The sequence below is a fragment of the Ruditapes philippinarum genome, unplaced genomic scaffold, assembly GCF_026571515.1.
Source record: "Ruditapes philippinarum isolate M1 unplaced genomic scaffold, ASM2657151v2 ctg417_1_1_1_1, whole genome shotgun sequence".
NCBI lineage: Eukaryota > Metazoa > Mollusca > Bivalvia > Venerida > Veneridae > Ruditapes > Ruditapes philippinarum.
Genome location: NW_026865639.1, coordinates 203,274 through 221,166, shown reverse-complemented (window position 1 = coordinate 221,166; position 17,893 = coordinate 203,274). Strand labels below are relative to the sequence as shown.

General features: G+C 37.3%; 1 protein-coding gene across 1 annotated transcript in view; it reads left to right on the top strand.

Annotated features, from left to right (window-relative positions):
- The window catches only part of LOC132729860 (uncharacterized), a 157,914-nt gene that overhangs the window by 14,750 nt on the left and 125,271 nt on the right, over nt 1-17,893 (top strand). The window contains 20 exon segments of the mRNA XM_060715701.1: nt 891-951; nt 1,138-1,322; nt 1,789-2,014; nt 2,181-2,308; nt 2,676-2,883; nt 3,331-3,423; nt 3,795-4,111; nt 4,398-4,603; nt 4,894-5,085; nt 5,526-5,721; nt 6,115-6,277; nt 6,448-6,722; nt 6,926-7,124; nt 7,378-7,527; nt 7,932-8,654; nt 8,843-13,336; nt 13,653-13,826; nt 15,866-16,015; nt 16,543-16,759; nt 17,208-17,349. Of these exon segments, the coding sequence (XP_060571684.1) occupies nt 891-951; nt 1,138-1,322; nt 1,789-2,014; nt 2,181-2,308; nt 2,676-2,883; nt 3,331-3,423; nt 3,795-4,111; nt 4,398-4,603; nt 4,894-5,085; nt 5,526-5,721; nt 6,115-6,277; nt 6,448-6,722; nt 6,926-7,124; nt 7,378-7,527; nt 7,932-8,654; nt 8,843-13,336; nt 13,653-13,826; nt 15,866-16,015; nt 16,543-16,759; nt 17,208-17,349 (8,499 nt within the window).

Here is a 17,893-nt window from a genome sequence, read left to right as displayed (position 1 = left end):
AAGCCCAGTAGGGACATTTCAACTTCATGAATTCCCGATTTCATCTTCATGAATTCCCGATTTCAACTTCACGAATTCATTATTTCAACGTCACGAATTCACGATTTCAACTTCATGAATTCACGATTTCAACTTCATGAATTCACGATTTCAACTTCACGAATTCATTTTCATGAATTCACGATTTCAACTTCACGAATTCACTATTTCAGCTTCACAAATTCACGATTTCAACTTCACGAATTCACGACTTCAACTTCATGAATTCACGATTTCAACTTCATGAAATGGAAATCGTGAATTCGTGAAGTTGAAATCGTGAATTCGTGAAGTTGAAATCGTGAATTTATGAAGGTGAATTCGTGAAGTTGAAATCGTGAATTCAAGAAGTTGAATTCGTGAAGTTGAAATCGTGAATTCATGAAGTTGAAATCGAGAATTCGTAAAGTTGAAATCGTGAATTCATGAAGTTGAAGTCGTGAATTCATGAAGTTGAAATCGGGAATTCATGAAGCTGAAATCGTGAATTCGTGAATTCCGTATGTTGAAAACGGGAATTCAGGAAGTTAAAATTGTGAATTCATGAAGATAAAATCGAGAATTCATGAAGATGAAATGTCCCTACCGGACTTTCGTAGGTTAGGGTTGTCTACCTTTTCATTTCAACTTGAGGCAAAAGTCCAAGGATACATTACGAGACTGCGGGGGAGGGGCAAATATACTAGGGGCAAATGTCCCGGATTCAGATCCAAACAATGCATGGTAGAATATAACTATGTCCGACAGATTAAGAACAAAATGCAGTTAACATTCTCTTTCTTATTTAAAAAGGTGTTAAATTGATATAGACTTACTGTCAGCTTATAAGTAATCTTTTGTTTATGTCATAGGTAACCGAGCCCACCGGAAGTACTGCAGGAGCTTCTGAGTATGACACTTACATTGAAACAGGTTAGTAATTGCTGATTATATAAAACTATCAAATTTCTTGTTCCATAATCAAGTTCGAGACTATCTTTCTAAAAGTGTAGTTAAAATATTCATAAAGCTTTATTGCTTTTCATACATATTTTTCTTTAACCAATGCAAAAATGCTTAGTGCACAATTTTAATACATTGCATTTTATTTCACATTAGGTGCAATTGCGTATTTATTGCCTAACTCTAGCGACTATACGTTCCTATTTACACACTTGGAACTGTATGGCGGCGCTCATCTCGCATTGGGCGGGAATAATACCAAGCTTCAGGTGGAGTTCATGTATGGTGACGATACGGGGCATCTTCATATTGGACCAGGACAAAGTTTCGAACTAACAGAGGTAAAACATTAAAGATATACAGTATAACCTGTGTATACAGCTACTCATTGTGACTATTTGGTAACGTCGGTTATATATTGCAAGTTATAAATACTGCAAGGGTCATTTTATCATAGATTCACAAGAGATATATCCGTATCATTCATTGGAACATATACTATATTTTTTGTAATTGTGGTTGAAGTACGAACATTTCAATCATACATCGTAATTCATGCAAAAAATAAACCATAAGCCCAACCTGTTAGAGATTTTAACGAATGACATAATATTTTCCAAGTTTTTGTTAAAATAGACACTATTAATGTGCTATTTCGTAGTTTATTAATGTTGGTTGTTTGCTTTCAGGTACAAATGTTATATACATATATGTACTATGATTATGTAGAAATATTGTGTATATTCTCCTTTGCGTTAAAACATTACACTATGCGTTAAAAAATATTTTTACTGTTCGGCTGTTTAGGTTTCGCCATACAAAAGGACAAATGTTACATACGAGGTTTACCTGTACGAAGGAGCTGAATGGATCATGCCAGAGTCCACTCTAGAGTTTCGTGAACCACTGAACCAGCAGGGAATCGGAATGTCTACATCAGCCACTTCCTGTTCGTCGACCTACCTACGATCAACTTCCGGTCATTTCTGGGGAGAAGTAGATGGAACAAAAACGCATATGCTTGTATCCACAGGTAATGATTTTCACCTTAAAGTTTGTTTATGTTTCTATTGTGTTTTATTTAATTGTTTTTGTTTTTTCTTTTTACTAAGAAATAGAACTGTAAGCAGTGTATTTAGTTAATAACTACCGACAGACATTAAAATGTTGAAAATTCATGTAAACTATATATTTTGCAGGATCGACTGTAACTCTTGGAAGAGCAGGTATCCGTACCAACAAATTTGCCAATTTAACCGTCCAAGATGGTGGAACGCTTCAATTCGAGACCGCATACGGCGATGTGAATGACGTATGGAATCTTGAGGTAGGATACGTGTTCTTTGAATAAAAAATTATCTCTCTCATTGAAGTTATTAAACAATTCCTGTTTCATTAGTTATGCCATATGCGTAAATCAATCATATGCAAGAAAAGTGTAATTACTTAAACTGTTCTGACTTCTACTTACAGAATCAATACGAACATGGAAATGTATACCGCAATTATTTTTAATTCCATTGAGCAATCTCATGGAATAGACCCGTATACATATTTCAAGAGTAACAAAAAGAAAAAGAAAAGAACTTTATACATTGTATATACTCTTTGTTTAGACTTCGGGGTCTATTTTAGGATATAGCCTTACATTGAATAGTCTCGTGCCAGTTGTCATAGTCTCTTCACTATTTTAGATTCGTCGCACGCCAAACGCTGGTATGATCACAGTTGAAGCTGGAGGCATTATCACGGCCAGGAATCTGAAAATTGACACAGATATACTTAAAGTGGACAAACTAGGTACCATTTCTGTCAGTGACAAAGGCTTAACTGATGGTACTGGACAGGGAGCAAGTAATTCTGGTGGTAGTTTTGGTGGGCGCGGATCTGGCGGGAACCAAGGTAAATATCTGTAATAAATATATATCATTAGAAAAATAGAGAAAAATAGAATCCCAAAACAACAAAACTGAAAATGTTGCATGCTCGGTTTGATGGGCCTGTTCATGAACGGAAAGTTCAAGTAACCGTCCACGCCCCCTAGCGGTATTCAACATTTAACATAAAATGATTAGATTAAAAAACTATATTTACTGAGAAATTTAAGAGTCAGTAGTTAAAAGATGATGGATAATATTCAACTTGAACAAATCTTTCTAATAATTATTTTAAAATCAGCAAATTTTAACGTGGTTCATTTTGTTACCGTCATTTTTTTAGTACGGAAAGATGTATATCAAGTTCAAGTCTTGTAGAGTCAAGAATTATTAAAAATATGATTTAAAGTAACTGCAGAAGAATGTGTTTATGAATATTCCTGTATTAATATCTTTAATTGATTATTTCTAGGTGGAATCATTGGGGACACGTACGGAACCATCTTTAACACAGACAAAATGTTTGGCAGTGGTGGATTTGGAGGCTCAACCAGCTACGGAACAGGTGAGTGGCATAGTTACCCTTAACAGTTATGACAATTAATACGGATCGTATCAATTTCCAGCAAGTGTTTTAAAGAGGGCTTTGTGTTTGACTTTTATCATGTTTATGTCTTATTTGTTTATATGTTTTTCCGCCGACACTACAGACTTTTCATGTTTATAACCATTTGCTTGAAATGAGTTTGGTCGTAAAATTTTCATCAGCACTAACTTTTGGCATGTTCGATTGATGTAAGAGCTAAAAATTTATTAGGTCAAAACTAATTATGATCTTACAACCTACAAGAAACGATACACATGCTAATTCAAGAGGTGATATTTGTTTGTATTAACACTGAACTATAAATTAATTTAATTATCTATTCTATAAAGGTGGTGGTATTTTGGAACTTGATATCTACCACATTCTCCGGGTCGAGGGAACAATCGAAGCTAATGGAAAGAATGGCTACAGCAGTAATATTGGCGGAGGCAGTGGAGGGTATATCAAGATTTCGACCCGTGACCTTGAAGGTTCGGGTAGTGTCCAGGTCACTGGAGGGAATGGTGGCTCATATTCTGGTTCCGGTGGTGGCGGACGTCTTGCCATATATTATTCAACCAACGAGTTTTGGTTCGGCGACCTCGATGCTCGAGGAGGGTACACTGCCAACGGTGGACTTGCCGGTGCCGGAACTGTTTACCTAAAGGTTAGAATTTTACATTCTGCATATATACATGGAATAGCAAAAGCAATTTTATAAAAAAAAGATATGTAAATTCATGTATTTTGTCGCGCTTCACGTTACATATACGTTTAGCAATTATTTTTCTAAAACAAAAAGTCCCAAACAATGTACAGATTGTATTTTTCGTAAATAATCTAATAGGGTTAAAAAATATTTAACTACTGCAGTTTAGTTTAAATACACGATATCTTGATCACAATATAACGTGTGCCATGTAATACAAAATCAAATTATATTTTGGACACAGGATATGAAAGCCGGTGCTTCTAATGAAACACTGATCATCGATAATTTCGGACAAGCATTGCCTAATCTGGAGATAACTGACCATACATATGCCGGTTATGATAAGGAAGGTGGACGTACATGGATTGGGGACACCGCTCTTACCCAGATGAACACTATTAAAGTAGTCCGCAATGCACACATTGCTGTACACCCCGATCTTGACGCGTAAGCATTTCTTTTTACAACGATACGAGAAATGATTTGTTCACAAAACATTGATAAATGATCGAATTTTTAGGTGGTAATTCATCAGTGCTTAATCGTTAGTGCAAGCATGTAATTCATCAAGTGAGCAGTTTTCTGAGAATGTTTATAATTAAAGTATTCTAGGAAATAGACTGAAAATAGTATTTAAAACATTAATAAAAACCCTCTTCAGTTCAACAGGCCATCCTTTATATCTTGGACTATTCCAGATTATATAAAACTTTATAAAAACTTCTTATAAATTTCAGGAACACGTTCGAGCTTCGTTCCTTAATGTTTGAAGGAGATAAGACCGGAAGTATACATGTAGGACCGGATCAGCTGGTTGTAGTCGAGCATCCGGAGGACCTAGAGTTTCTAGTCAATGTTTATGTATATGAGGGCGGCACTCTATTGCTTCCATCTGATTTTATTTGCCATGACATCAAAATGCACGTTTGGTAAGTAAATATATACTTTGAATCACACATTCAACTTAACAGTTATATAAGAACGATCAAAATAAATTAACATTACATTAAAAAATATTCTAGTCGAAATTCCTTAATATTGCTGACACAATGTTTTGCATTTATTTTGTAATGAATAAACTTCATATAAACTAAGTTTTACTGCTGCCCAGATGCCATGTTGCTTCTTGTACTGTTTATCGTTATTTTTGTAATGAATAAACTTGCTATATTCTTCTTTTTACTGCTGCTCAGATGTCATATTGATTGCTTATATTTATTTTGTTTACTAGTATGTATTTCTACGTTTACTTGCTTTTAATTTATATGTTTGCGTATAACTTCATCAGATAAATGGTTTGATGTCTCGTTACTTTAACTTGGCTCTCGGATTTTCACTCTTGATAGTTTTCATTTCTTCCATATTTTAGGGGTACAATTGGTGTGAACGACATGACTGTTGGAGACGGATGTTCCTTGTATCTTGGCAGCCAAGGAACAACTAAACGTACCGGTCTCACTTCAACTTCCGGAAAGTTTGATTTTGTTGAGCTTACTGTCGCGGCAGGTGGAGAAATAACGTCTACCCATGACCTCACAGGTGTCAGTGATGCTATAAATATAAAGGTATGAGATATTGACCAGAGTTGCTAAAATGTGACCAGATAAAATCAATAAAGATAAAAGTAAAAAAATGTTCATTAGAAAATAAAGTGCAACTTTTCTTGTAGATGTTATTAAAGGTTATTGACGTAAAATGTATGATTACTGATCTGAAAATTGAATTAAATGACTGTCTTGCCGATCATGTCATCATATTGAGAAAAAATATAAAAATAAATATAGAATTTTTATAATTAAAAAGATACAAAATACTTCGAATGTGTGGGCTATTAAAAAATCCAAACAAATATAACCGAGATCAAGCGAATACAATATTTTAATCTGAAGTCTGTTCAGAATTGACTTACTTTTATAATAAACAAACATCCTGTATACTTACTATATGTCTCTCTTTAGGCCGATGTTTTACGTGTCCAAGGAGGCGGCATAATACATTCTACTCATATTGACATCCAAGCTAGAATTCTCGTGGTGCATGATCTTGGTGAAATCATCGGAGACTTGCACACAATATCCTGTACAGCCGGTTTCAGTGGCACTTCCGGCACTGTAGGAACAGGTAGGATTTTTGCAAGCTAGGCTTTTAATTTCCCTGGCACAATTACTTTTGAAATCATACCCTATTTCTTAAATGGTTTTTATTGAAATTAATAAAATCCTTTTTTAAAATTTTCGTATATTTTTCATTAATATCGACTTATATCGGTTTTTCTATGAAATATAATATAGGTGCTGGTCACGGTGGCCGTGGTGGTGGTACGTCTTACAACAGAAACACTGGAGCGGCATATGGACAGATCTATGAGCCGGTAGACCGAGGGTGTGCTGGTGGATCTTCCACTGCTGTTTCTGGAACTGGTGGTAATGGTGGCGGGAAAATATATATCCGGGTTACCGAAGAATTACAAAACGACGGACAAATCAGTTGTAACGGGGCTTCTGGAACTGGTGCAGCAGGTGGTGGAAGTGGAGGTTCAATTCTCATGGACATTGCAAACATTAAGGTAAATCGGACAATAGAATTGTATTGATCATTTATAAAGATGTTAGTGGGCATTTTATATAACATTAAATTATAGAACAGCATGATATTTTATTTTATATCAAAACATGTAGATATAAAAATGTTGATCTAAATTAAACGATTCTGTTGAGCTTGTATTGGATATCATTTATTTTTATATATAAATCCGTCATACATGAACAGGGCTATGGCGAGTTCCAAGTTATAGGCGGAGATGGTTCAACGTCTGGAAGCTACCAGGGTTGTGGCGGTTCCGGTGGTCGTATTGCCATGTATTTCGACAGGAATTTTACCTTTTCTGGCTCCTGGGATGTGTACGGTGGTGACACGCCAACAAACGAATGTGACGGCGCCTCTGGCACGGCCTTCTTTTATCATAATGGTAAGCATATTGTATTTTTAATATCTGTGCTGAAGACGACCACGGCTCATGGTTATACATACATTCGACATATCCCTTGTATCATACACCTTGTATGTTACACATTTTCTACTTTCATGGTCAATTGAACTGTCATGTAGCTCAATGTATTGATTTCTTTAATTAAAGAATTACCATATTGAGAACAAAAATGATAGCTTAGTTAATAAATGGAATGTAAATTTAATCTTTACTTAATGTTTTCAATTTACAGTTCATAAGCATTCTACTTTGTTGATAAACAATATTGGGCGTGGAAAACCAGGACAAAATGGAGTGATTGCAGATTACTCTGACCTTTCCCAAGACGTTACACATACTTGGTTCTTACCTGAACATGGCACAAACTCCAGATTCCCAACAAGTATGTATCTCATTTAGCCTTTGGTAACACTAATTAGCTGTTTGTAATTTTGTACATGTATAATGCTATGGAATTTAATGTAATTTATATACATACAGTATATTTGTAATCTTCAAAATGTAAAACTTCAAACAAAAATATATAAATATAAAAACGTGATTAAGATTGGTAAAGATTTGAAAATTGTGTTGCCATGCAGCGACCATCTTCAGTTCTGCCCGTGGTTTCAATCGAAAGTAGCGTAACTACACAAAAATAAAATTATTAAAGAATATTTTTATAAAAGTGGTTTTCTTGTTACTTTATTATTTCAAACTTTAATGCAGTTTTCCTCACGATATACAGTTTGCTTCTCAAATAATTAGGCAAGACAACATGCATTTTTTTTATTTCTTTTTTGGAAGGCACGAATGAGTACTACTTCGACGAGCTACAGATTTATGGTAACGCCCATCTTGCAGTATTAACAGACCCCGTAGGATCAGCTGCTACAATCTACTTCGAGAATATGATTGGTGACCGAACAGGCGCAATTCATGTTGGAGAAAACCAAGTAATGGATCTTAAAAGGCAAAAGATTGATCTCCCCTTTAATGTACATGTTTATCCGGAGGGCTTCTTGGGTCTTGCTCCAGACACATATGTCCAAGATATTGAGATATTCTTAAACGGAACTCTTGCGTACATTGAGAATCTCACTCTCCATCATGACGGAAATCTGTGGCTTTACCAAAAAGGAAAAACTGAAAATCTGCAAGACGGATATTACGAATTTCAGTATGTACATGTGAAAACTGGCGGTTATTTCCATATGATAACCGATCCTGCAACGGAACATGGTATCCATTTAGAAACGATTTCGACACATATTGATGGTGGAGGCTTAATCAGAGGAACACATCTGTATTTCAAATCAACCAACGTTACAATAGATGCTGGTGGAAGTTTAAATGCAGATTATCTTGGATACAGACTTAACGACACAGCATATGGAACATCTGGGCTGTATGGAAGTATAAACCCAGGTCGTGGACATACAGGCACAACATCGTTGTCACAGTCTGGCAACAATGGTATCTTTTCAGCTTCAGGTGCAGGACACGGTGGTAGCGGCGGGCGTGGTGAAGGTAAGATATTTTCTCTTAAACTTTACACACATTTACTGTTACAGATAAAGAATAAATGTTGATATCTTTGTTATAACTATACTTTAACTCACTGTTAATGACTTTTTACTTTAATTCTGGAGTAAAATTTGCTAAAGGTTAATGTGTTACCGCACTGTCTATCTACAATCAATTATTCTATATTTTAGGAGAAACCGTCGGTGGGGCTCCGTACGGAGACCTTTATGAACCAACATTATTTGGATCAGCCGGTGGCGGAGATGGCGGTGGTAGAGGAGGTGGTCGAATATGGCTTAATATCACGAACACCATACAAGTAGATGGCAAGATAACAGCTAATGGAGAAGATGGTAGAACTGTCTCAGGACGCCTTGGTGGTGGTGGCAGCGGTGGCAGTATCTGGATACACACAGACACAGTGACTGGTTTCGGTTTAGTACAGACAGCTGGAGGAAAGGGATCCAGTGGTGATATAAGAGTAGAAGAACTTATATCAGAAGATGGTTTGGAAACAATGCGATGTGAGACTGTCACAAAATGTGTAAATGGAGTTTGCGCGGACGAGAAAACTTGTCTGAAAACCATTTGCACTAGTGTTGGTTCAGGTTGCTCTACTTCAACAATCAGCCAGCTCCCGTTAAGTGAGTTCAGGTGCTATGATGCACAGGACTGTAGTTCCGGAATTTGTGTAACCAAGAGAAAGTGTTCCTTACTCTGTAATGATGAATCAATGTGTGATTACTCGGGAAACACATGCGCAACCAAAGAGGTTTGCTGCAACAACGATTTCTCAGAATGTTGTTACAATTCCGTTGATCAGTTTTATAATGAGCAAAGCAATAGCTGGCAATATCGGGATATATGTTGTCATCCAGACAACACAAAGCAGTTTGGTGAAGAATGCTGCTATGACAACGGGCCAGTTTGGCACAGTTATTATGGATGGCAGTACAAACGTACATGTTGTTACTACACGGAGTCATGTAGCAGTACAACTTGTGTAAGGAACCAAGTATGTTGTCCAAGTGGGTACGGTTGCAGGACAAGGCAACTTGCCTCGTGGGCAAAACCATCAACTACCACTGCTAGTGGTACTACTACTACACATGCACCAACCACAACTGCGCCACGTGCACGAGTTTACGACTACAATAACGAGGCAATGGGAACTTCCGGTGGAGGTGGCGCAGGCGGCAGAATTGCAATGTATTTCAAGCAAAATACAACTTTCAGTGAATTCCGTTACCTTTCGAATGGTGGTTGGCCAGGCAGAGAATGTGATGATTGCGAATCCGGCGGACCGGGAACAGTTTTCCTATATCATACGGTTGAAGATCACAGAACATTGGTCATTGACAATGACAACGCACCTTCCCCTAAAGATCTTTATGTCAACTGGTCCGATCTCACAAGAGACGGAGGACGGGCATGGATTTTGCCACAGTCTGGTACGCATGCCTTCGCTCAGGGTACAACCGGTGGATATGCTTATGAATTTGAGGAATTGCAAATATACGGAAACGCACATTTAGCAGTAAAACCTCCAACCCAAAACAACGTCGCCAACACAGCTAGCACAGTCCCTCCATTCAATTTAGGAAGTGGTGTTAACGTTAATGATTACAATATAATCATATTCTTCAAGTATATGATTGGTGACCGTACCGGAGCTGTACACGTTGGAGATAAACAAGTCATGGATCTTCTCACAAATATGACAAGAGAAGAGATCGATCTTCCATTCAATTGTTACACATACACAGGTTCATACCTTGGACTTGCACCTATGACATATGTGCACGCCGTAGAAATCCATCTTGCTGGTATCATGGCCAATGTTCATAATATCACTCTTCGACTAGGTGGTTATCTGTGGTTAAAACACGGTGGCCATACTGTAGAGGAAATAGAAAGCAGTTACAAATATGATTACGTCAGAGTACAAGATGATTCTACGCTTAATGCAACTACCGATCCTATTGCTGAAGAGGGCATTACCTTCTTTGTTAAAGGAATGCTTATTGAAGGAGGTGGTACAATGCACGGAACTTTTCTCACAATCAATGCTGAAAATGTCACCGTAGACGCCGGCGGACATTTGTCTGCTGATGGTCTGGGTTACAGGTTCGAACATGATCAGACCACACACGGATCTAGCTCCGTACATGGAGTTGTAAACCCTGGTGCGCCAGACGCAACACATGGAATTGGAGCAGGTGCTGGCCATGGTGGTTCTGGTGGAAAAGAAATTAGCGCAACTTCAAGAGCAGGTTTTGCATACGGTGATATATATGAACCCCAGAAAATGGGCTCGTCCGGTGGAGAAGGTTTATATAATCTAGCTGGTGGCTCCGGAGGTGGTCGCTTATGGTTTAATGTCACTGATGCGATTTTCATCGACGGTGTTGTAAGCGCAAATGGTGCCGATGCACCATTTAATGCTTCCGGTGGTGGATCTGGCGGCTCCATTTGGATGCACTGTAACTACATCCAAGGTTATGGTAATATCACTGCTCATGGTGGAGCAGGATCTAACTACACGTCCGATACAGGCAGTGGTGGTGCTGGGGGAAGAATTGCTGTGTATTTCCAGGTAAATGAAACAATGTCTGAGTTTCGATACCTAGCATATGGCGGTGCTAAGGGCGGTGCAAATTCTGAGGCAGGTGGTGCCGGAACTGTATTTTTATATCACATGCAAGAAAATCATACCACAATAATTCTTGATAATGATGGTCAACATCCTCGTGATCACTACAACGTAATTGATGATTACAATGACCTAACATATGATTCCTGTCGGACATGGATCTTACCAGAATCCGGATATAATACTTTTGCAAACGGCAAATTTTCATTCTCTTTCAACGAGCTCCAGATTTACGGAGCTGCTCATATGGCTGTATTGCCGGACCCTGTTGGTACATTAGTTGACATTTTCTTCCTTTATATGATTGGTGACAGAACCGGTACGATGCATATTGACAACCAACAAGTAATGGATCTTGAAAGAATTGAGATTGATCTCCCGTTTAACGTTAGAGTATATGCAGGAGGTTTCCTAGGTCTTGCCCCTGTCACAATAATACATGGCGTGACTGTTTGGCTACATGGAGAAATGGACCATGTAGAAAACATGACGTTGCATCACCAAGGCCATCTCGCCTTACAAACAGGTGGACATACAACTGGAAATCCAGCGGATAGTTTTGATTTTCTGTGGGTAAGAATCCAAGATAATGCAACTATAAGTATACTAACTGATCCTGTATCAGATCCACAGTCGATCTTTACTGTTGCGAATGATATCTCTATGGAAGGTGGTGCCAATTTCTATGGCACTAATATGAAGATAATCGCTACCGACATAACGCTGGATTATGGTGCAACGATTCATACGGATTCACTCGGTTACCGTCCCGAGGATCCTCAGACATCTGTTGTTAATTTAGGTCTTGGAACTACTAGTTTAAGCGGTTCTTCAGGTGCCGGTCACGGTGGTACGAGTGGCAAAGGTGCTGGAACTTCTCTTACAGGACAGCCATATGGGCATCTGTTCCAACCTCTTGAAATTGGTAGTGCAGGTGGCGGAGGGGCTAACATCGGAGGTCAAGGTGGTGGAAAGCTTTACATCAAAGTGTCAAATCGTCTGATGGTTGATGGCGAGATTAGAACAAATGGAGGAAATGCTAAAGCAAACATAGGTGGGGGAGGGTCCGGCGGCTCGATATTAATAGACACATATAAATTTAGAGGCATGGGCAACATAACTGCTAATGGCGGGGGACGTTATGTTAATGGCATTGGTGGTGGTGGGTCAGGCGGACGCATTGCCATTTATTTCCGGGAGAATGTCACTTACTGGGGAGAGTACCAGTGCCACGGTGGCTACTCTACCGGAAGTGCCGAATCTGGTGGTCCCGGTCTAGTATTCATTTACAATGTTGAAAAGAATCACAGTACTTTGTATATCAATAACAACATGCGCACAACTACGGACGACGTTAATCTCATTCGAGATTACACAGATATTTCTCAGGACAGATTCAAAGCTTGGATATTACCAGTTTCTGGTGATCACTGGTTAGCTGGTGGCAACAGCGATTATAGATTTAATGAATTACAAATATTTGGAAACGCTCATTTGGCTCTTCTTCCAGAGCCTTATACAGGCGGTTGTAATCTTCATTTTCTACACATGATCGGTGATCGAACAGGATTTATACATGTGGGGCCCTATCAAATAATGGATCTTAAACGTACCTTTTTAGATACACCCTTCAGCTCCTACGTTTATGATGGCGGTTACCTAGGTCTTGCGCCTGATACATTCTTAGAAAGTGTGTTCGTTCATGTCGAAGGTACCGTTGATCATATACATAATCTAACGCTTGTTCAAGGAGGCAATCTTAGACTTTTCAAAACGGGTTCAACTAATAACAGAAGTCCATTGAATTACGTCATTGAAGGTCTTACTGTTGTTAAGGCAGACTCTTACATAAATTGTTCTAATCCAAACGCTGATTCTGACTCCTATGAGCTGACATTTGGTTGGATAATTGTGGAAGGTGGTGGTCTTCTGAAAGGCGGGCATCTTCATATAATGGCCACTGATTTCACCATTGATGATGGTGGAATAATCGATGTCAGTAATGGTGGACAGTTACCGGACCAAGGATCGGGTATGTCTTGTCCATGCTTTATTCATTGTATAAATGTATTTAGTAATACAATAATATGATTTAGTTTTTAAGATTAAGAAATGAAAATGATGCCAAAAAAATTATGGATTTCGTTGTGGAACATATAAGATCTTTTTGATATTTTTCAATAAAATATTAATTTCTAATTTAAAGAAAAGAACGAAAAGACAGAACGTACATGATAAAATTTTCATGTCATTTACTTTCCCCTACAATCTGAAAAGGATCAACGCTATTACATGTACATTATATATCGTAAATGCCATTTATGTTGTAATTTGTATAATTTTAACAGGTGCTGGTAAATGGAGCATGCTTGGATCAAGTGGAGCGTCTCATGGTGGACTTGGTGGACGAGGTGGCTGTGGTGGATACACCACTTGCAGACTCGCACGCAATATGCCATATGGCGATCTTTATCTTCCTAACCAACACGGCTCCGGTGGAGCCCTGTCGAATGGTGGCACAGGTTAGTATTTGTAATTTTGTATACCGGCAAGATCTATGACCGCTGCAATTTGCTATCTTGCGTCGGTGAAATTGTTTTACACGATATACAAATGTAGTATTTACCTAATTAATAAAGCATATTTCATCATATTTTGGCGACATAATTCCACCTCATTTATTTATGATCGCGATATTTACTGTCGTCACGGCTGCATTTTAGATTTTAATGCTTATAATTCTGATTTCTCACACCATAGGTGTAGTTGTCAGGTTTGGTTTAATAAAACATATTTATTTAAGCTCGATTTTGCGAAGTTCTTGCAACTTATATTAAACACTTTCGAGTTCGCTTCCTGGAACCAACCATGCAGTAGTACCAGTTGGTGTCATATGAAGAAACATGGTGGTGAACCGAGCAGGGCTCGAGCCCTTGATCCCTGGGTTGAGAGACAGACATGTAACATAACCACTAGGCCACCGCTCCCCTTTGTCAGTTGTCAGGTTTGCATGATCTGAGTGGAATAAATGCATTGTAAATTGAAATAGACGCGGATATTGTGAAAACATTGACCAAAAAATGAAACAGTGAATAAGAATTCAAGTTTCGATATAGTCAATACACTTATCCTTGTCAAAATTACACAGTTCATTATTTATATTAAAATGGTATTAATTTTTTAAAATGATTTTGCAAATAAGGAAGTATAAGAATTATATGTTCTTATATATGACAAGAAATGTTTGTGGCGAAAAAGTCTAAAAACAAAAACAAGAAATACATATAGTGCGAAAATAACCAGAAACAACGACCACGAAAATAAAATATATATAAGAATATGTACGAAATTAAGATCTAGATGATGATCTACTGTAAGAAAATAAAAGCTGTATGAAAATAGTATCCGTACAAAATAAGATCTGTAGCCAAATCATACCTGTATGAAATAGTATATACATGTACGAAAATAAGAACTGAAAATATGATTTCAAGTACGATTATCTCGAATATAAATCTGTACGAAAAATAAGAGTAAAATGTGATTTTATCGAAGTATATTCAATAATTAAGACGAGTGTGGGTTCATTACGACATAATGTCATTTCCCAAAATCTGGTACAAAATGACTAACAACCTGTTTTAAATCGAGCTCGGGATGAATGTTTGCAACGTTTTAAAAATCTGTAAAAGTTACGTCCCTTTGTTCAAAACGCGCCACTTGCCATATATGCTTGATGTAGATGTGCTCATGTGTACATGTCTCAAATGCAGTATAACTTTATCAGTGTTTATTAATGAAAATACAATAAGAAAGTATAACCCCTGGCTGATGCGTGAAGTCTAGAAGTAGAAAGCACTTGAGACAGTTAATGCCAATTACACATTCATTTTTCCACGAATGTGGCTGATTTCACGGGAGGTTATTACAGTATCGCGGTAATCCCCCAAAATACGACATGACTTATATGTCGGTTTTTGCTATTATAACAATAATAATTACAATTGACTGCAAAGAAATAGCTTGAATTTAAATATGAATATTTTTCTTAAAAGGAATTAATTGATTTTTCACAAAATTGGCAGATGCAATGCAATTCAATGTGACAGTTTTAAAAATAGTAGCTGCAGGTGTTTCTTTAATTAATGCATGTTTGTAATCACAGAAAATACAGTGCAGTCTAAATTCAGAGTAGCGGTCACTTGTCATCAACAGCCGTGTTGATACCCCCTCCCTGATGAATGATACCCCTGATGAATGATACCCCCTCCCTGATGAATGATACCCCGTCCCTGATGAATGATACCCCCTCCCCGATGAATGATACCCCCTCCCTGATGAATGATACCCCCTCCCTGATAAATGATACCTCCTCCCTGAATGATACCCCCTCCCTGCTGAATGATACCCCCTCCCTGATGAATGATACCTCCTCCCTGATGAAAATCCATATAAATGGCCATGAATGTTACTCATAAGAACATGGATAGCATATGAACGAAGTATTCTTCAAGTGATAAACTGATGCAAAAATTCATATATGAACATGATTACATTTCAGGTGGAGGTATAATTCATATGGAAATTGCACATACACTAGCTGTTGATGGATATATAAAGGCAAATAGTGAAAACACAATCAGTGCAAGCACAAATGGTGCCAGTGGTGGTAGTGGTGGCAGCATCCTTATCCAGACATTTAACTTTACTGGTATGTTGCTTGTTATTAAATATGATATGAAATCTTACACTGGCAGCTGTACAGACTGGAATATCTAGCTTGAGGGTAACTGTTTATGGTGGTACCTAGGCTCTGGCATATCTCTGCTTAACACTTAACTAAGAGCTAGATATTCCTCAGATGGTAACAACAGCTGGTGTTTGGTTCATTTCATGCATATTACATATATAAATTCATTCATAAAAGGCATACAGGAATGATGCCATGCAGCTTGTCTAACAAAGGGGGGGGGTAGTGAGTTAAAACAGGTTTACTAGCACCAGTGTAAGCATTAGAAAATCCTGTCTGATATGCAAGAAATATAGATTTAAATGTATTTGTTTAGAATTTATTACCTTTACTTTTGGAAATTAAAAATAGATTTGTTATAGTTTAACTGAAGCATAACTTAACCTGTTATTTAGTAAGAGAAAATTTTACATTTGAACAGTAAATGTGATTATTTGATGTTTTTTTTAAACATCTTTTAAAATTTAAATTTTTGTTTATATCAACAGGCAGTCATACAGGACACATTCAGGCTCTTGGTGGGTCAGGAGACACTACCAAAGGTGGTGGGGGTGCCGGTGGTAGGATTGCTCTCTATCATTCTCGGCATGAAACTATACCATACCACAGAGGCTATTATGATGTGCATGGAGGTAAACCAGGAACCGGTGCTGAAGCTGGCGCCTCTGGTACAGTCTATGTTCAGGATGACGAGAGATCATATAAGTAAATCACACTGATCATCCCTTGAAATGTTTTTAAATTCATTTAGCAATTCATTTTCTGTGATATTTATAAACAAACATTTTACATATCAGAATACTCTTTCCAATTCTACTGTTGCAATATTGTGAACTATATTTATCAACGACTATGTTGTCTGCTCTTTTCTGTTTATATTTTGCACCAACAGTGTTAATTTAATCATTAACATAACAGATTTAATCTTTTTAATCTGTGATAACTTAATTTTACCTTTTTTTCAAAACTAAACAGCAATAAAAATGTTTGATAGGGACCATGCACACTTCCCAACTCCTTGAAAAACATGAACAAAAAAGACAAAATAAAATACCAGTTCAAAAATACTGAACATACCAATAAGTTGATAGCTAGTTTACATTTCTAGATGCTGTTTAAAAGCTCTTATATTTCTTTCATCTTATTTATATAGCATGATTCAAGTAGACAATAATGGACAGACACATGTTGCCGAGGATACATCTGTCGGTAATGAGGGTTATCGTATTGACCTGTCATCCGATACATCTACCTACAGCAAGGCAACATCATACCAGACCAAAGATGGCCATACTGTAAGTAATGACATGGTTTGAAGTTTCTTGGGGATATTTTCCACTGAATGTGATACATGCTTTGTAGAGTTTCAGAGTTGAGATGCTGTTTCTGTCATCTTGTAAATTATGCTGTTTTATCTTTTTGTTGATGTTTTATGGCTGGATTTTTAAGACACATGAACAATGAAAATGACAAGTTTTTAGCTTTTCTGGTAAGGAAACCTTAGCTTCACTTTACCCTATTTAGGGCATAAACAGGCAGCTGAGTAATGGCTACAAACTTTTATTGAGCTTAGATGGCTTCATTACATGAAATTATACAACATCCCTTGATTGATTCAAATGAGCAAGTGATTTTAAGCCAGTGACAATAACAGTATCATTGCAAAGTTCCCATGTCCTTGATAGTATAGCAGATGTGCTTCAAAATATTTTAGGACATTTAATAACATCGTCCTATAATTCTTTGCCTGATTTTCAAAGTAAGAAGGCTAACAGCACTTTTGATTAAGACTCATACAGTATATTATGTGTTTTCTGCTTCATTTTAGAACTCTTTGAT